Source organism: Lycium ferocissimum, chromosome 2 (genome assembly GCF_029784015.1).
Source record: "Lycium ferocissimum isolate CSIRO_LF1 chromosome 2, AGI_CSIRO_Lferr_CH_V1, whole genome shotgun sequence".
Lineage (NCBI taxonomy): Eukaryota > Viridiplantae > Streptophyta > Magnoliopsida > Solanales > Solanaceae > Lycium > Lycium ferocissimum.
The window spans coordinates 28,159,319-28,180,223 of NC_081343.1; the positions used below are offsets into that span (position 1 = coordinate 28,159,319).

Sequence of the window (20,905 nt, forward strand, 5' to 3'; positions counted from 1 at the left end):
AAACAAGCAACAATTTCGCGCCTGAAACACACTCATACTCACACTCACATATATTTATATTTTCCCAGCTCCTTTTGGTGGCTTTGGAAATTAAGATCCGAAATCCTAGTAGAGGGGAAGTATGATTCCTAGATTATCAGACATATGATTCCCATATTGTCAGACATTGATTATTGAACTTTGATCAATGGTTTGCAAGAAATTAGAACATTTTTACTTCAAAAAATACAGCAAATTTAGGCATTTCTGTGATACCATACAACATCAATTTTGTGCACTGCATTTGTTGGGTTTGAACCTGATTAAAGATTAAATTATACCCATTACTATATTGATAACTTTGTCAAAAACTTTTACCTTCTATACTAGATAATACTTCAATTCCTATGGACAAACAATTCTAAAGTCTATGGTTCTATATCCAACGTACTAACTTAAGTTACTGAGAGAGAAGTACATAGAATAGTTAATGTGGTTTGGTCTCAGATTTAGCTCAACAAACAATGGATGTGATTAAATCTGGAAAATGCACCTCATAAGCAAGCAGTACATTAAGTAAATTCACAGAAGTTTAAACGTCCTCACCTTTCTTAACTGGCGTCTGTAGAAATAACCTAATGAGCAATGCCATGATAACTAAGCTCCAAATATGAAGAGTATCTAGCTTTCCCTGCAATGAAAGACTGAGCTTCATCAAATTAAACACAATGTTCTTACTACAAATTAAGTATCTACACACCAAGTTTTGAGCACAAATACATGTTTGTATGGTTATTTAACAGCCTTTTAAAGCCCACAAACTACACACTATTGTCATTGCTAAAGCTACTGAGGTTGTAAAAACTTATTATCCTTATACCCTCTTCCTTTCTCTTTCCTTCTAATTACAGAGGAAAAAACTGCTAATAGCAATTTGCAAGCCAGATTATAAATTCTTGAGAACTAGCAAGAGAGACAATAAATTGGAAAGGAAAAAATGCACTTTACAGAAGATACCCATAAAATAAAGGGAAATTTTAAAAAATATACAGCTTTTGAAAATTATTACGACACGTAGTCTATTATACAACATTATACCTGGGGGGAAGCTTTAATTTTACATAATGTATCAATCTTGTATAATAGTGTAAAAGGGTGTTTATGGGCTAAATCGGGTAACAAACTCAAAAGTAATATTATTTTCAAAAATAGACATAGAGCCTAATTTTCCCTAAAATAAATTGGTACTACTAGGTGAACTAAGACTTACTCTCCATTAGGTCACTGTAGAACTAAGTGTTAAATATAGGGATTTTCTTTTATAGGCCTAAAGAAGTCTAATTTGACACCAAAGAAGAAGTATTTCGTAATGAAATGAAAATGAACCTTAGAAAAACTATACCATAGCTAAGAATAAATATAATTTACCTGGTGGAATAAGAGAAAGGATGGATAAGCAAAAAGGAGAAGAGTAAAGAGGCATAAATTGAAACCCTTTTCTCTACTCCTTTGAAAACAATATGGTGAGCATCAATAGCTTGAGGTGGGGCTTTACCCAATTGGTGTAGGTATGTGTATTTTCCTACCCCATCCCCCACTCTTACTCCCAACTTCCACATTTCTCCTCACAATAACACTCTCAACAGCAACATCCGGATCCATCAAACAAAATACTTTTATGCTGATTTACTCAATATAACTATTATTAGTAGGCAATTTGGGCAATATGTGAGTGAAGTTCTCATAAAAAAGGAATTTGGAAGTTAGAAATTGTATTTGGACTTTTTCCTTTTAGGTCTTTTTTTTTTTTAACCCCTCCAAGAACATTTTCTTTTTATTTTTAGATTCTTTTGTAACCCCTTCCCCAGGAAGCTCCTGACTCGAACTCACAACCTTTGGCGGAGGGTGCTTACCATGATTGTCTATAGTTGAACATGAATTTCAATTGAAAAAAAAGGAATTCAAATTGGCAACAAAAAATTATTGCTTCACTTTTCAAATTCTTTATTTCCTTTTTTTTTTTTTTTGATAATGCAGACACATATTATATTACAAAACAACTGCTTAGGAGCATGTTGTTGTGGTCCAGCCACAATATCACAAACATTAGAAGCAGTAGGTGAACTAGGCATATTTACAACAGTAGAACTATTATTAAGCAACACTCGTTGATTGCAGTTGGCGTGGCCCGGACCATACGCAGTGTACTCACTGTTAGTTCGCCCCGTTGATTCTTAGACAGATATGTACAACTGCGGGTGGAGGATCCCCAAAAAAAGTCGAAACTTGAAATAATAGAACAAATTTTACGTAGAAACAATGTCTTTGTTATTTTTATTTATTGACTTTTTATGCCCGTTAATAATGGAAGTCTCATAAATAATCATATTTAAAACAAGATGAAGTTACACGTGTACGAATGGATAAGTGAATCTTTCTAGAGAAGGTCGAGTGGATATGTAAATTCTTTTTTTTTTTTTTTTTTTGGGGCAAAAGAAACTAGTTATATTATATAGGCGTTTGGCCACAGAAACCAAAAGAAATTTCACCTTTTTTGGAATTTTTGAAGTTAGAGTTGGAGTTGAAGTTGTGTTTGACCATAGTTTTTGCAAATAATAATTTATTGTTGAAATGTAGTACTTTTCAACAAGATTTTGGTTGTAAAAAATAAGGTTTTGGCTGTTTGTCAAATTTCAAATACCCAAACACTAATTTTTGAAAAAAATGAAAAAATTCAGAAATTTTTTTGAATAATTCTTATGGCCAAACAGATCCTAAGTTAAAGTGACACATGTACGTACAAGAAGCTAAAAATTACCTCTTACATTCATCTTTGGCCGATGAATTAAGATTATAAAATCTATCCACCAGACTTAATGAGAATATATTAAATCACGATATAAACTTTTATAAATTCTATTAAAATTTAGATAATAGTTGAATATATTGTGTATAAAGTTGAGAAATATATTAGCAATATTAAATCCAAAATTTTCAAGGATTATATCCGTAGACTAAACAAAAAAAAGATAACGGGGCAAGGGAGTGCAATAAAAGAAAAATAATGAGGAATTCAAAACAAACAAAAGAGAGAAAGGAGAAAAAACAGAAAGATCTGCGAATCATATTGGTTCGTGAGGGAACGAAGATGAAGCAGATATTATGAATCCATAAAGCTAAGCTAAGAAAATGGAGGAATCAATGGAGAAACTTGATGGATCCCTTGCCGCGCCAATGATATTCCTTATCGTCGTCTCCGTTCAGTACCTCTCCCGTCATGTCGAACTCAATACGAGTGTATTTTCTCAACCACTTTTTATTAAATTTTTATATCGTTCATGTTATAATTTCACAATGATGTGATATTTAGATCCATGTGTGTGTATTTCTCCTTTAATGAGAGTGTGTACGTACATATTTACAACAACTTATACATGCATATCATATCATGTACGACCAATATATATACGTATACACACACACACACACATCCTTTGTTGAATATTGATTTTCTATTACGAAAGTAGATTTTAAATGTTTGGCTATCGAGATTGATCATTCTTTGTTATTTGAATGGTGGATTTGTCAAGAGTTAACACAAATAAAGTTGATTGTTGGTAGGTCAAAGTTTATTTTTCTTCCTGTAAAGAAAAATCATGAATCTTCTAATCTTTTTTCTTAAACAATGTAATTGTTTTGGTTTTATCTTATGTCTAATATAACAATCTTTGCTTTCAGAGAGTTTCTGTAAATGCTGGGGAGTTGAAGTTGCGTGCAGAAATTAAGCAACTGCTAAAAGATGCTAATGCCATGTCACAGTAAGTGATTCCAATTGTTCAAGTAATTAATCTTTATGTGTTCTTGTATATGAATTCGAAATCTTCTACTGTAATTAGTTCTACACGTGAGTGTTATATTTTCTCTTTATCTCGAAGCTATCTTGACCAATATTTAATTTTAGTTATTTCTCTATGAATATGAAAAGCTACATCCTTCTATGAATCCTCTGTCACCTTTTACCTGTTGTATTCTACTGGAGATGGAGTTTAAGATGTTAATTTGAGTTTTACCTTACCTGATCAAATAAATATGTTAGTTTGATACCTGAAGGTTGTGAAAATTGTTAGTTTGATACCTGAAGGTTGTGAAAATTGTAATAAAATGAAACAATGCCTAACATATTTGAACGTTACAAAAAGGAAAGGTGTCATATTGGAGATTGGAGAGGGTGGAGTATTATTTATCTTTCATAGCCATACTGAATGGAAAACTATATGTAGATAGTTAATGGTAGATGGTGAAAACCAAAGTTGGATTGTTGAGTAAACACATGATATCAATAATTTGCCTGTTATGGTGTATAAAACTTATGATGTCTTTAGGAAACGTGTAGTTTTCCAACCAAAATACTACGTATTTCTTCTTTTCCTTGTGGGCTTTTATCTAAGAAAGGGAGAGCTGCCTTGTGCTGATAATTCACTTTGTAGATGATAATAATATAATTTTGTATAGTATCTAAGATATGTAAACATTTATTTTGTTTTAATATTGATTTCAGGCCTTCAACGTTTGCACAAGCTGCCAAACTAAGGAGGATGGCAGCAGCCAAGGAGCAAGAACTTGCAAAAAGTATGGCATATACTACCATGCTAAGAATAGAGGAGTATTGTTTATTCATAATTCTTATAGACTTGATTTATGAGAATGTTGCTGCATAGGTTCGTAGTTTCACATCAAATTACAGCTGGACAAGTAAAATAGCACGTAAAGAACTCAATGGTATCCTAAGTAAAAAGCACTATAGCAAGAAATAGCAGTCAGAGTCCCAAATACTCTATTTTGTCTGGTGTACTTAGGGATACCATAGCAAGCAAGCTAATAGAAGAATGCTTGGAAATACTTCTTATCAAATTAGCTATGCCACTACTAATTGGGCTTCTACCAAATTTCCTAAAGTATCTGGATGGTGAAACAACCAGACTGAGATCACTTCAAGAGCAGAACATTTGTCTTTTTAGGTTCAGTAATAAAGAAACAAGGTATGAAATGCTAACAGTTTCACCTTATGATTTTGTCTTTTTCATACTGATCCATGCCATTCTCTCTGCCCATCACATTTAGTGTGCACACAGCCAGTAATTTCTTCCCAATTTTCTGGAGAACCTGAGGGACATGGGTTCCCAATGACTCTCATAGTAAATCAGAGTAGATTGTCAGTTCCATTAACCACGTATTGTACTCCATGAAGAATTAGCTAGGAATATTGAAGGACCAAGAAGACATACCAACTATTTGACCGATAAAGCGATCATCCTTTTAAGAAGCAAGTCTCCATTATTCTCTAATTATCGACACTTTGTTCCTGTCAGTTAGAGCAAAAATAGTTAGAAACCGAGTCCACGTCCTTCTTATGGTTAAAGACTAATGACAGTTTGGCATGGTTTTCTATTAAGATGATTTATGAAATCTTTTAGGAAGGTGAAGAAAGATCTCACCTGATAATCATTCACTTAGAGAGAGCATTGATAGAGTGCCAAAAAATGTTATTTGGTGGGCGTTTGAGAAGAAAGGAATTCATATCAAAATATAAATGGCATAAAGGATATGTGCTAGTGTGAGAACAGCCAGAGGAAATATATGTAGATGAGTTTCTTATATATGGTTAAAGAATAGCCAAAAATATACACATATGATACACGTTATTTACAAATTGTATTGTGTTTATTGATGAAACTAGTGAAGGAGTCAACAAGAAAGTCGGAACTGAAGATAGGTAATGAAATAAGTATATTAGAATGTATAGAAGTAAAAATGAATCTGTGCTGCAAGTTTAGTCCCTCATAAAAAGAACAAAGTTGGTGTAAGACTAAACGGGATTGTGGCTCCTATATGCAGACAAATTCATATGTCTTGGTTCAGTTTTTTTAGAAGAATGACATGATGGATGATGATATGATACATTGAATCCATGCAGACTTAGCAAAGAGTAGAATATGATTGATGCATAAGAACCAAATAGGTGGTATTAGTTACTTAGGAGTATAGATTAGTGATGTTGGTATGCTTACATTTCATCTCATTTTTGCCGAAAGTACTGTAGTTTGATATGTTCTGGTTTGATTTTTAGATTTATATGTCAGTGAAAGAATAAAGAGATTCTCTAGTGTTAGGAAGCCCTTAATTTGTCATAAAAGACAATTTGTCATAAAAGACAAATTATTGGGATACATGAATCCAAATTGATATCAAGGATTCATATAACCTATTTCAACTAGTATGAGATTGAGGTATATTTGGTGTTCTTGTTATTTTTTACTCCTAATAACTACATTTGGTGCCATGCAGATCATGAAAAACTCATAAAAGAGTTGAAATCGTCATATGATACACACAAAAAAGCCTTCACGATTATAAAGGTAATGCAAGATTTGATAGCCATGACATTGACAACCTTTGTTAGAATTGTAAGTTAATTAATCAACTGCTGATCACACAGGTCTTGACTTACTTCTTGCTGATTATCTGGTTTTGGCGTATTCCTGTGGCTTCCATACCTAAGCAGCTCGCGCAACCTTTCGGTAATATGTTATCCCCTAGTATGTTTGGTTTCCTGAACACCTGCATGTCATTTTTCCAATACGACTTTTATGATATATGCTTGTAAATTGTAGTTTTGATTTTATATGTCACTAATCTGCCAACATGCCTTTCAATGGGATAGATGATAAATATATATTTTATCTGTTTTCACCATCGTTGTGTGACTATGTCATACTGATGTGCTATAACTTTCGTGTTGCAGGTAGGATTTTGTCTTGGCGAGCTGGAGGTCCAGCTAATGAAAAAGTCATGGTAACTACTGTCAGGATTTAGCGTAATTGAAACTCCCCTTTTAGGAAAACTGTGACTGTAAGAACTATTAATGAGCTTAGATCTTGGGATTGAGCCTTTGATGGTTGGGGAGTTGTACTCTATTGATAGGTTGACTACTCTCGTAGGCTTGAAACTCATAATTTTCCTTTTATAAGAACTCCAAGAGAAGGATCTACTCATCACTTAATTTCTGTGTAGGGTGTAATTTCTGATAGTTTGCCTAGAGACAAGTTTAGGATGTTTGGAAAAGGTAATCTGTTTTTTGTGGGTGGTGTAGCGAGTTCTTATTCTCTCGTATTTCCATCAATCCTCATTTCCTATGAAAGCCTAAGCTCATTATTAGCTAAGTATTATATTGCCTTGATTATTTTGGTGTCTGTTCACTTAACAAAAATGAGACTGAGAATCTGAAGATGAACATCTTTACTTTTTCTTCCTTTCTGTTGATTCATTCGAAACTTTTACTCTTGTCCTTCTGTAGGTGGTGTTTTTAGAGTGCCAATGTGCTCTTGATCAATCATGTCACTTCCAAAGCTTCCTGTCTTTTTATTGAACAATGTTTGACTAACTCATGTAATGCAACTGCAGGTGGGAGTCATTCCATGGTTAATATTGTCCACTAGAGTCAGCAAACTTATCTGCCGAAAAATATTCAAATAGGAGAGCAAGACTGACTGATGTGTATTTATTTGATTGCGATTAATATTCACATTTGTAGATGAAATTTTGTCCAGTGTTTTATTTATCACCTCTTGAACGAGCCCACTACTGTATCATTTTTGTAAGGATAATTAAGTGTGAGCAGGAGCAAAACGTAAACCTTTTTATGGTAGTGCCAACAGTGTCATTGCCACAGAAAGCACAAAGGTCGTGTTAACTATAGCTATAAAGGTGTGGAATTATGGAAATTATGAATAGTAACTGAAATAAACATAGTTAGAGGCAACACCTGTATATATATTGGAGAATTAAATTAAACGTTTTGGCACAAGTTTAAGTTTTGTTTCTCGACACTTCGCTTTGTTCTGTGAAAAGAGACAAGCATACTGATCATGCCTGCATTCAGGAACATTATTATTTTAATTTCTTTTTATAATAATAACTAAACAATGACAATTATAAGTGCCTATATATAGCCAAAATGGTATCCCTATAAATGTATAGAAGTGTTTCGAAGAGATTTTTTTTTTTTTTTTTTATGACATGGGAAACTGCTACCCTTCAGGTGAGCACAGGGTAAATCCAACTCCTGTGCAATAGCTCGTAAACCACACAGGAGAGGACATAAACCACACACGAGAGGTAACCAGCACGGGGCTTGCGAGCTCGACTCAGAAGGCAAATCCCCTGCTGTCTTAGGCAGGGGGTTTCAAACCTGAGACCTCTATTATACAAGCCCCATGCTCAATCAACTAAGCCACCCTTGCGGGTTAGAAGTGTTTCGAAGAGATTGTAGTTAGTATATCTCTAAGTTGTATGAATTATAGTGGTAACAATTTTTTTTTATCAAGATGTTCGGGTGAAAAACTTATGAGTCATATAATGAAACTTTAAGAAAGTATAAGAAGATTTATATTTAGGGCGCTACAATGACGTTAAAATAACTAGTTTGGACTTATGCCTCGTAAACTTACAATAAAATCTATATTTGCTCAAAGGATTGATGAGATGTTATATAACGATGAAAAATTATCTAAACATGATATTAATTAATGTAAAGAAATCAGATGAAAAAAGGTCAAGAACGATCTTTTAATTGGTGACGAAGAAAGTAAGTAATTCATATCAAATATATAAAAGTCATAAAGAATATGTACGAATGACCAGTCACCAGGTGTGAGTAGTAATAAGAGATGTATTCATTTGATATGATCTGCAGATGTTAATATTTTTTTTTTTTGTTTAAAGATGTTAATATTCATTTTTTTACAATTTAAAATTAATCCTATAGAGACTAGGATTTTCGTTTATTTAAGAGGGTTTAAATATTGATTTTGAAATATACGATGTAACTACAACTAAATAAATTAAAAATAAGTTGAAATTAAAAAGGCAATTGAAATTAAAACATTTAAACCAATGTGATAAAGAAGAATAACAGGTCTAAAAAATATAATTTTTTGAAATATCAAAAAAGATACTAAGGTTGAGAATATTTTTAGATCAAAAGATGGAAGGAGGGGTTCTCTTGAGCCCAATATAATTAAAATATAACGGCTGAAATAAAGGAGTACTATGAGAGTTATTTTAAAAGAGTATATTGATTAAAGTGAAAACTAGTTCATTGAAATACGAGAATTAATATATTGTGCGAATTTATATATAATCTCAATTTTATACCTTTTGGAATAAAGTATTTTTCAAAAGTTACAAGGAAGTAATGTAAACTATAAATTTTCAAATTTAAACTTCTAGAAAATAAAAAATCGTAATAAAAACTTTATGTGATTCACCAAATAATAACGATATATATAAAATGTACACGAAGGTATTAAGAATAGATTGATGAGATCAACTGCTCAATATTCCACTTGGACATTATTTCAGCTCGGGGTGATAAAGACCTAATTGTTGGAGGTTTTAAATGCTGAAGAAGACTATTGTCGTATAATAATGACATTATTGTTCAAAGTTTAAGAACAAATTTGAACCATTTCGCATAGTTCAAGGGTTAATTTGACCGTTTCGGTTGTAGAAAAATTCATGTGGTAGAATGTCATCAGTCAATAAGGACAAATCTAACCAATTTTTTTTTAATAACGAGGGTAGATTTGACAATAAGTATTAACGGAGGGCAAATTTGGACCTTTGCCATATCTTTAACTATAGGTATAAATATTCATTTTCATTTTGGAAAAGGCTCAAAAATATTTTGGGTTCGGGTTAATGAAAGGAACCGGGTCGGATTTGGGCGGGTTTAACTAAATCGGGTAAATTAAATTGGAGATGAGTTATTTTATTCTGATGCTGCCACGGAGCAGTCCGTCTAAACTAAGGGCAAATCAGAGCTGTAGTATAACGTTAGTGGTACAATTGGACGAAAAGTATAACAGAGGGTGCGAGTAAACAATATTTGAAAGTATAGGGGTATTTTTGACCCTTTACCGTTTTCATTATTGTATAAGCACTAAAAACGACGCCGTTTAGGTTTAGCTGGCTTAAGTAATTTCTGGTGGGTCTAAATAATGCACTTATTTTTTTGTCATTTCGGGTTCTATATAAGCTCTTCATAAAACAATTAGCAACTTTGTGCGTCTTGATACACTAGGGTTTCTCAACATAATAATCGATTTTACTTTCATCTCAATCCCAGGGCCAACTTCCGGAGCTATGTACGGACCAAGAGGGTATGTTTACCATGTCTCATTACTTCATTCATTAAATTGATTCATTATTTCTCTTGGGATTTTTTTCTTCTTCTATCTATTGATGTGGATTACAAGTTTTCCTATTTTCTTCTGATTTCCTGTGTATGTTTCGTTATTAATAATCGATTTTTCACTTATTTCTTAAGAATAATGTGGGACATGAATAAAGTAGAATGGATAGAGAGTATTCATATGGCTCGCTGCCCCAACTAATTTGGATTGATTGATATACGGGGGTGCTGCTTGGGGTGCTGCTTTGTGTTACTCTCATATATACTAACAAGTTATTGAATTAAGTAGCTTAACTGTTGACCCAAATAATCTTTTTCTAGTGCTTGAAAGGGTTGAATTTTCCTTTAGATTGTAAAACAAACGCATTCTTCTGCTACAATCTGACCTCTAGAAGATTTGAAAGTTCCAGGTTCCATACCTACTTTGAACAGTAGGTGTGTAGCATTTTTGCGTCAACCATGTTAATATTTACAGAGGGTAAAAAATAAATAACATATACTCTATCATCTATCGTTTAAATAAGAAAGTCTTGGCTCGGTGTCTTGGATTAGAGTTAGAGGAGGTCCAGGGTTCAAACCGACTTAACCACAAATATTTAAAAACTGCTCGCTTAAAAAGTTTACCCAAAGGAAAGTGGTAATTTGGGTTGGAACCTCTGACCACAATAGACAAAGTTAAGCTGCTAACCAGCTCGCCAAAAAGAACTGATTATCAAGTTGTTGTGTATCCTAGCTGGAGTACCCTAAGGTTCTATATGAAGCAAGCTAAAATGGTTTTAAAAAGCGTATAAAAAATAATTCAAACTTGCAACCCTAGAAAGTAAAATCCAACTTTTCACCAGCGGCACCATGCACTCACTCGTTACTCCCAGGTGGCAGGATTAGTATTTAGAGTATTTCACTATTTCTTATACATATATACAGAATTTCACCCGAGACGTCCTGGTGGTGTGGCACCCCCGCTCTTCTACATAGATCCGCCCCTGTATAATACCATTTCACTATAACAACCAAGTTTTCTTTAGAGCCCATCTTGTATGTTATATTCTATAACAGTTTTTCGCCTATGACAATAATATCCGTCAATATAACAGTACACTCCTTGTAAAGTTAACTTTTTATAAAAATATAGTACTACTTTGCTGTCATAAAGCCACATAAAGTATAGGATATTTTATGTGGATTTACATTTAGTGTAGGATATTTTACTTCCTTTCCTCTCTTATTTCTCTTGTATATAAATACCAATGTATTCTGATATAAGGGAATCAAGTAATTGAAGAATGACTATCTCAATTACTTGATTCCCTTACATTAGAATACATTGGTATTTATATACAAGAGAAATAAGAGAGGAAAGGAAGTAAAATATCCTACACTAAATGTAAATCCTACAAAATATTCTTCCACTAATGTTACATAATATTCTTCACTAAATGTAGAATATCCTTAATAATATTTCATATATTCATAGTATCTCTTCATATTCACCATATCGAGAATATCTTAATGTAGATATTCTACAATCTGTCCATTATGCTAACAATATAATCTCTAAGATAACGTTGTCATTATTGTTCGCAGAAAAGTGTACCTTTTAAAAAATGCTCCCAGACACATTTGTCGAGACACCCCCCTAGGGTCCCTTCTGGGCCTTAGACTCCCACCCCGGTGATCATTCTGATTGCCGGAAACCTCTCTCTTCCTCCTTTTTTCTCTCTCTTCCCCCTCCAACCACTCTCTCAGACCTCCCTCTTTCTCTTTCCTTCTTTTCTTTCTACTTTCTCTAGCCACTCCCTCAAATGGATAACACCATCTACTTTGCCGTAGGTTTCAAATCCTACGATATCATGAGATCTTCGGAAGCTACAGATGTTTGGTTCGACTGGACAGAAAGAAGCAGGAACTTTATCAGGAGAACTAGTTTCAATATTAAGACGATGGAATGGATTGTTCAGGTTATGTTGGAAGCCTCAAAGGTGCATGGAAACACAGTCAGAAGATGGAAGAAGAAAGATAACCTGTCGGAGATTTTTGTATCAAGAAATTACAATAGATATGGACGTTACATCAGCATCTTAAGCCTAAGAGGAAAAAGAAGGTCAGTTCTAATCATCCCGGAACTAGCTTTCAATGTTGGATGGAAAGATATTGCAGACAAAGTGGGTAGATTCATAAAGAGCCATGCCATCCAATTAACAACTTTTTCCACCAGATTAACAGAGAAAAACATTCCCTATTCAGAGGTTGTAAGGAGCTCTAAATGGGCTAATAGGGATTTAAATGAGCCCTCACCAGTTGCTAGATCAAACCAGAAGAAAGAAGGACCTGTCCACATCGACAGTATATCCAGCCCACCCCACAATGAAGTTCTAAACAGGTGTATAGTGTTTAGCTTCCCCGAAAATGCATCAGAACTACCAACGTTATCAGATTTGAGAAGATGGTCTCAAAGCACATGGTTTAAACATTTATGAGATGGTGAACCGCTGCTTCCTCTTGGAGTTTGCCTCCAGAGAAGTGGCAGAAGAAGTAATGCTTGGCGAGTGGAGATGGAGAAAACATCAAATCAGACTTCAATGGTGGACCCCCACTATAGGAGCTATTGATTCTCGCAAAAAACCTAACTCTGTCTGGGCAAAATTCGTAGGGCTGCCCCTCCAACTATGGTCACAACAAACCTTCAAAATCATTGGGGATTTTTGTGGGGGATGGGTGGAGACGGAGGAGGAAACTCAGCTTCGTAACCATTTGAAGTGGGCTAGGGTTAAAATCAAGGGAGATGGGAGTTCTATCCCTAAGGAGATGATGATAGAAAATGGAGGAATCTTTTACACCATCCAGATCTGGGTTGAATTGCCGGCGATTTTCTCTGCCGGAGAAGAGGTTTCTGCGTCATATCTGGTCCATCCTTCGGACCAGCGGTCTGTGAAAAATGCAGCTGGGAAAGATGTACTTTTAAGCAGTGAGAAAGAGACAGGTCACGCGACATCCTCACGTGCCCTTGAAGCTGCTTTTCCTATGGGCCAGCTGACCAAATTACCCAACTCAGAAAACTCTTTGGGCCTTAACAAATTTAGGGTTTTGGCCCATATGGATGAGGCTCCACTTAATTATAATTCTCAGCCCTTTAATGAAGCACGTGTGGAGGCACATGACTGCGTTAATAAAAATCATCAAACCGACCCACTCCTTGTTGGATTAAAAGATATCGCAATCAAATTTCTTCAAACCTACACTGCTTGGGAAGCAAAGTCGACTTCTCCAACAGAACAAGCCACTCAAATCCTCCCTTCTTCTTCTTTCTCAACAGAACAACCCAATCATGTTACCGACATACAATCAACCGAACCATCAGCAAGTCATGAGGTTTTTGTTCTGGTTCCCTCACACGATACTTCTGACTTACAAACCCCCGCTCCCTTCAAGAATGCAGAATTGCAACTTATGCAAGTCCACGAGGTTGAACCAGTTTCCATCCAGTCCCAAGAGATGCATGAAGCAGAAGTCGACTTGAACTGGTTCAAAAATAATATGTTAGAATTGAGTGAAACATATGGTGCAGCTTTTGTTGGATATGAGGAAGAGGCAAAAGCTCTTTTAATGAAAGTTCACAAAAGGAAAATTTCACTGGAAAATCAAGAAGCTGGAGTGCAAGTTGTGGATGCCAAAAGTAAAGCTCCCAGAAATAGAGGATTAAGCAAACATGAATTGAAGAATTTAGAGTCAGACCTTAATGAAGAGGTTGAAGGAGTGAGAAGTAGGGGGAAGGTTCTTTCATTATCTTTTAAATGAAGGTAAATATATGTTCATGGAATGTCAGGGGACTTAACAGGGTCTCAAAGAGAAACCTTGTTAAGAGTTGCATTCAAGAATGGAGGGCAGATGTCTATTGTTTCCAAGAGACTAAATTGGAGAAAGATATAGAATTTTTTTGCTAAGCAATTATGGGGAATTAGATGGATGAGATGTGACTATTTAGAAGCAGAAGGCAGCAAGGGTGGCATTATCATGCTATGGGATAGCAGATTATGGACAGGGGTTTTGATTGATAAAGGAACCTTTTCAATCACATACAGTTTTACATCAACTCAACATTCTTTCAGTTGGTGTCTCACTGGCCTATATGCACCACACTCCAGAATCGATAGACAAGCATGCTGGGAAGAAATTGCAACATATAGAGTACTTTGGGAGGGACCATGGGTCGTTTGTGGTGATTTCAACACAAATAGATTCACGATAGAGAGAAGAGGCAGTTCCAGAATCACCAACTCAATGGCTGATTTTTCAGAATGGATTGAAGACATGGAGTTGTCTGATCCACCTTTGAATGGAGGGAGATTTACCTGTTTCAGGGGGGTGAATCACAATAGTGCAGCTAGGCTCGACAGGTTTCTTTACTCTACGGAGTGGGAAGAATCTTTCAGATATATCAAACAAAAAATCCTGCCAAGGGTTGACTCTGACCACACACCACTTATGCTTGAATGTGGAAACTGGGATCATCAGAAGAGTTACTTTAAATTCGAAAATTGGTGGCTTGGGGTGGAAGGCTTTATTGATATGGTCCAGCAATGGTGGTCAAATTTTGTGGTACTTGGCTGTCCAGACTATGTACTCAGCACAAAACTTAAACTCTTGAAGGGTAAGCTTAAAGAATGGAGCAAGAGCAGGTTTAGTGAGCTGCTTAATAGGAAAAACAGTCTTCTAAATGAATTGGCTGAACTGGATCACTCACAGGACAACAGGGAATTAAATGAAGATGAGATGATGATTAGGGCAACTGTTTTAGTTGAGCTGGAAGATTTGTCTAACAAAGTAGAAGACAGTTGGAGACAAAAATCAAGGGTGTTGTGGTTGAAACAGGGTGACAAAAATACCAGGTTTTTCAAAGAATGGCAACAGCTCATAAGAGGTACAACACTATTGACAGACTGATTGTTAGAGGTGAAGAGGTCTTGGAACCTGAAAATATTAAGAAAGCCATGGTGGATTTCTACAAGCAATTATACTCTGAAACAGAATCATGGAGGCCAAATTTTGACTACATTGGTTGTCCAAGGATCACTCAAGAAGAACAAGATTGGCTGCAAAGACCTTTCTCTGAAGCTGAAGTGATACAGATAATTAAGCAGAGTGCTATAGACAAGGCTCCAGGCCCGGATGGCTTCACAATGGGATTCTTCAAAGCTTGTTGGGACACAATCAGAGATGACATGATGCAGACAATTCACAATTTTCACCAGAATGAATATTTTGAGAAGTCTTTAAATGCCACTTTCATTGCTTTGATCCCAAAGAAATATGGAGCAGAAGAATTAAGGGATTATAGACCAATTAGCTTAATAGGAGGAGTATACAAGATCATCTCCAAACTCATCACTGAAAGACTAAAGACTGTCATGGGCAAGCTTGTCAATGACCACCAAATGGCATTTATTAAAGGGAGGCAGATCATGGATGCAACTTTGTTAGCTAATGAATTGGTTGACTCCAGGATCAAACAAAAGGTTCCTGGAATCCTATGTAAGCTTGATGTGGAAAAGGCTTTCGACCATGTGAATTGGTCTTTTCTTTTGAAGGTTTTGACTGATATGGGGTTTGGAGGGAAATGGAGGAACTGGATATTTTTTTGCATCGCAACTGTGAAGTTCTCAGTCTTAATCAATGGAAGCCCTGAAGGCTTTTTTCACTCCAGCAGAGGGCTAAGACAAGGGGACCCTTTGTCCCGCTTTCTTTTTGTCCTAGCCATGGAAGGACTCAATCACATGCTCAGAATTGCCAATACAAACAGTTGGATCAGAGGCTTTGGAACTACAAACAACTTGGGCATCAACATGGAGATTACACATTTGCTTTATGCAGATGATTCCCTTGTTTTTTTTGAAGCAAAAGTGGCACAAATCCGACACCTCAGAGCCATTCTCACCATTTTTGAAGCTCTTTCAGGTCTTCATGTAAATTGGGATAAAAGCTGCCTTTTCCCTGTCAATCGGGTAGCTAACCTTCCAACACTAGCTATGATCCTTGGCTGCCAATTGGGATCACTTCCAACAATCTACTTAGGAATGCCACTTGGTGCTAAGAGCAAATCCATAGGGATCTGGAACGAGGTGATTGAGAGATGTGACAAGAAGCTAGCAAGGTGGAAAAGTCAGTACCTGTCTCTAGGTGGCAGATTAACTCTTATCAGTTCAGTCCTTGATGCCCTCCCCACCTACATGATGGGTTTGTTCCCCCTCCCTAAATGTGTGGAGGACAAATTAGACAAATTGAGGAGAAATTTTTTGTGGCAAGGCAACAAGGACAGAAGAAGCATGAATTTAGTAAATTGGGAAGTGGTAACTCTCAGCAAGAAGCAAGGAGGTCTGGGTATCAGGAATCTTAGTTTTCACAATCAGAGTTTACTACAAAAATGGCTATGGAGATTCAGTTTGGAAGACACTACATTATGGAGAAGATTCATTGCTCATAAATATGGTTTGTTAAACCAATGGACAACAAATGTGGTCATATCCACTTATGGGACCAGTACTTGGAGAACCATCAGGAACTACTGGCCAACTTTCAACAACAACATTTGCATTGAAATTGGCAATGGTCTGAAAACTGCTTTCTGGGATGATGCATGGACAGGTCAAAACTCTTTGAAGAGCCTTTTCCCTGATCTCTACTTGATTAGCCTTCAACAGCAAACCAAGACCAACCAGGTATGGGACCATCAAGTATGGAATCTGCTTTTCAGGAGAGCACTAAATGACTGGGAGATTGATAGAGTAGCCGAGCTATTACAAACTTTGGAACCCTTCAAGATCACTCCAGATAGACCAGACAAACCAAAATGGATGCTAAATAGTAAGGGCTTTTTCACTGTCAAGTCTGCCTACTGGAATTATAGTCATAGAACCTCCATCACAGAGATGTGGCCTTGGAAACTCATTTGGAAAATCAAGATCCCCCTAAAGGTCTCTTGCTTTGCTTGCCTAGTGGTTAGGAAAGCATGCCTAACATGAAAGGCTACAAAGAAGAGGTTTTCAGATTTGCTCAAGATGTCTACTTTGTGGATTAGATGTGGAAACAAATGACCACCTTTTCATTCATTGCAAGACAACTGCAAATCTGTGGTACATGTTCTTTTGTATTCTTGGTATTAGCTGGGCCATGCCTAAGACTACTTTTGAACTACTCAACAGTTGGCAAGGAATTGGCAACAGAAATGGAGAAGAGAACTGGTGGCAGCTAATCCCTGCTTGCATTTGGTGGATAACTTGGAAAGAGAGAAATTTAAGACTTTTTGAAGACAAAAGCAACTCCATCCATAAATTTAGGATGAATTGTCTTAGTGTCCTATATTTTTGGTGTAAACAGAACTTATTGGGGGATATAGGGGATTTGATAGATTTTATAGGCAAATTGTAATGATATATCAGACTAGTCTTAGACTAGCTTTTGACAGCTTCACCATGGCTCTTTTTATGAGCTTGTAATTACCCCCTCAGCACTTCCAAGTGCTGCTTTTGGATATGAATACAAGATGTTACCTTTATCAAAAAAAATATAATCTCTAAGATAACTAATAACAAGTCTAGTATTTTGACAAGATATTTTCAATCTTTAATAAAGAACTTTCGATAAGGAATATAAAATCAACGGAAAAGGGCCTAAAATACCTTCGAACTATTGAAATTGGTGCAAAAATACCCTCCATCCACCTTTGAGCCCCCAAATACCCCTGCAGTCTACCTATGGGGTCTAATATACCCTTAGCCCCTGTTCATTAAACACGTGGCAGCTTTTAATTGCTTACCCATATTATTAACTAATCTAATTAATTTTTAAGTATGTTAACCGGATCAACCCACCAACCCCACAACCCGACCCGCCCCCATCAACTAAAACCCATTTGATCGAACAAGAGCTGATGAAATGCATTTACGAGAGGGTAATGTCAATTCTATATTTGGAAATATGACTGTACTATGTATCTATTTTGTAACACTACCATTTGAGTTGAGACATTACTGGCTAGATGGATAATCTGCTATTAAACATAAAATGTTCATATCCATTATTCATCATGGGGGCGGGTCGGATTGTGGGGTTGGTGGGGTGGTCCGGTCAACATACTTAAAAATTAATTAGATTAGTTAATAATATGAGTAACCAATTAAAAGTTGCCACGTGTTTAATGAAAAGGGGTTGTTAGCAATAAGGGTATATTAGATCCCATAGGTAGACGGCAGGGGTATTTGGGGGCTCAAATTGCATTGAAAAATCTGCACATATTTGTATTCCATTTAGACAAGTTGTCCATCTTGTTAGTGTCGTATTAGCTTTCTTTAATTTTTAATTAGCGAAATTTAAATATTTTTCCTATCATGTTTTTACAACCGTTCGCTATAAAAGCCAAAAAAATGTCTGAACAAACAAGGTTGTTATAGGGAGGTTTGAATGTATATGTGGGAAGAGGAATTTGATTGCATGGAGACATCCTGGATCTTTCTCTTTTTTTTTTTTCTTTTGCTTTTGGTAGTCTAATTTGGGATTGAAAAAACAAGTTTAGGGCATGCTTGTGTCTCAACTTGTTGCTTTTTCCACGTCCGCCATTATAGAGAGGTTTGTCTGTAGACCTTTTTAGGGTGCTGTGGATTTTTGGTTCAAAAATTAAGTTACTACTGACACTGACCTCTAGGGAGTTTCACTAGCCATAAACTTGACCTATACATTTGCTTGAGCATTAACTTATCGAGACTAGCCTGGCCTGGAACATTCAGGTGATTTTCCCCTCTTTTGTATAATGGTAAAACTTTTGGGTCATGATGGTCTTTCAACATGATTATTTGCCTTATCTAGCTGACTTTATTTGTGTTGCTAGTCTGCTAGATATATTAACCACATATTAAAGGTCAAGAGGTCACCCCTTTAACTTGAAAACTTTATGTTTCATTTTTATGCTTAGGTATTGATTTCTCGTAATGTCTCCAATTTTGCGGTGTTTCATTTTCTTGTAATTTTGCTTGTTGGTTGGAAGCATGCATGAAATTTTGTCGTTTTCTTTGGAGAAAAGTAGTATGTGAAACTAGGTTGTAGGAGAAAATATGGGTTGGGTTTGGTTTTTTATTAACAAGGTTGAGTGGGGGAATTTTTTTTTTTTTTTTTGGTATCAATAATGAAGGGCAATGTTGGGGAGCGGGGGGTTTTCAGACGGGTACGACATCGGCTCAAAGAGACCAAGAATGATGGAACCAAATCCTTACCTCGCAGTGAGCAGCAGTGCAAGTGGCTATCAGCAGGCTTACGACTATGACAGCAGATTTGAGCCCTCTGTATTTCCTGTTGTTCGTTTAAGGGGTCTTCCGTTTGATTGCACTGAGATTGACATTTACAAGTTCTTTGCTGGCCTGGACATTGTGGATATTTTCCTGGTTAACAAGGATGGTAGGTTCTCTGGAGAAGCATTTGTTGTCTTCGCTGGTCACATGCAAGTGGATTTTGCTCTTCAGAGGGATCGACAGAACATAGGGAGGAGATATGTGGAGGTTTTCAGTTGCAAGAAGCAAGACTATTACCAAGCTATAGCTGCTGAGATGAAGGAAGGAGGAGGTTATGACTCTGACTACCATCCTTCCCCGCCACCTCCTCGACCAAAGAGGGTGTCCCAGAACAAAGATCAAATGGAATACACCGAGATATTGAAAATGCGCGGTCTCCCATACAGGTGCACGAAAGCTGACATTGTCAAGTTTTTTGGTAGGGAATTTAACCTTGCAGATGACAAGATAAACATTACCTACCGGCGTGATGGAAAAGCTACTGGAGATGCTTTTGTGGAATTTGCATCGGCTGAGGAGGCTAAGAGAGCTATGTGCAAGGATAATGTGGTGATTGGATCTAGGTACATCGAGCTATTTCCTTCAAATACAGATGAAGCAAGACGTGGGTCAAGGTCACGGCAATGATAGAGGAGATTTTCTACTATGGAGCTATTAAACTGTCAGCTGTTTCCTCTGTTTATTAGTCCCGTTGTTAAAGACTTTCTCCACCCGTTCCCTCATTACGTTTTCTAGACAATATATGAATCTGTGAAAGTTATGGGACTGTCAATCTCGGATGTCTTAGTTGTGGTATTGGCTAACTTACTTTAAACTCTTAGCCATCAATTGATGGTTTACTTATACTGTAGTTCTGTTATGCTGAGGATTCTTGTTTTGCAGAGTCACTAAGAAGTTTATATGATTTTCCTAGAATACTGTAGTTCCTAGTATTCTTCTTAGCCTTTCTGAATTTGTTGCAGAAAGGGATGGGAAGGTCCAGATTACTAATTTCCTTATCGGGTTCTTCCGTTTGCTCATTTTTATGACCCAGAGCTTCGGCCTGAAGTAGATATCCCCTCTTGCTTTTTATTATCATTTAGCTCGATTGAGGTGAGGTCTTCGATTTCAACTTTCAAGTGTCAGTTATAGTAATTATATATAAGAACAACATGATGAATGATGGGTAAGATTTGGTGGTTTAAGATCGCTGGACCTGATAAATATAATTAGTCTTCTGTTAACATACAGGATAATTTTAAAGTGAATGGGATCTTTTAAAAATGGTATATATATACTGATCATCTCATCTTTGGGTCAAAGAAGTTAGTGTTAACCTCCTAGAATTTGATAGCTGTTC

General features: G+C 36.1%; 2 protein-coding genes across 2 annotated transcripts; both read left to right on the forward strand.

The window, feature by feature from the left end:
* Positions 1-2,901: 2,901 nt before the first annotated feature.
* LOC132047969 (protein GET1-like) lies at positions 2,902-7,691 on the forward strand. The gene is made up of 7 exons (XM_059438921.1): positions 2,902-3,276; positions 3,718-3,797; positions 4,538-4,608; positions 6,325-6,395; positions 6,476-6,557; positions 6,782-6,831; positions 7,441-7,691. The coding sequence occupies exons 1-7, from the start codon at positions 3,169-3,171 to the stop codon at positions 7,510-7,512; spliced, it is 534 nt and encodes a 177-aa protein (XP_059294904.1). The 5' UTR covers positions 2,902-3,168; the 3' UTR covers positions 7,513-7,691.
* A 2,351-nt stretch (positions 7,692-10,042) lies between these two features.
* Positions 10,043-20,481, forward strand: LOC132034502 (uncharacterized). Its single transcript, XM_059424899.1, has 2 exons — positions 10,043-10,199; positions 19,410-20,481. The coding sequence occupies exons 1-2, from the start codon at positions 10,183-10,185 to the stop codon at positions 20,191-20,193; spliced, it is 801 nt and encodes a 266-aa protein (XP_059280882.1). The 5' UTR covers positions 10,043-10,182; the 3' UTR covers positions 20,194-20,481.
* Positions 20,482-20,905: the final 424 nt, after the last annotated feature.

Bases quoted from the DNA above. Each gene is read 5' to 3' on its own strand.
- LOC132047969 (XM_059438921.1), top strand. From the start codon at position 3,169: ATGGAGGAATCAATGGAGAAACTTGATGGATCCCTTGCCGCGCCAATG. The intron at 4,609-6,324 runs GTATGGCATATA...GGTGCCATGCAG, and splicing joins GGAGCAAGAACTTGCAAAAA to ATCATGAAAAACTCATAAAA. The intron at 6,832-7,440 runs GTAACTACTGTC...ATGCAACTGCAG, and splicing joins CAGCTAATGAAAAAGTCATG to GTGGGAGTCATTCCATGGTT.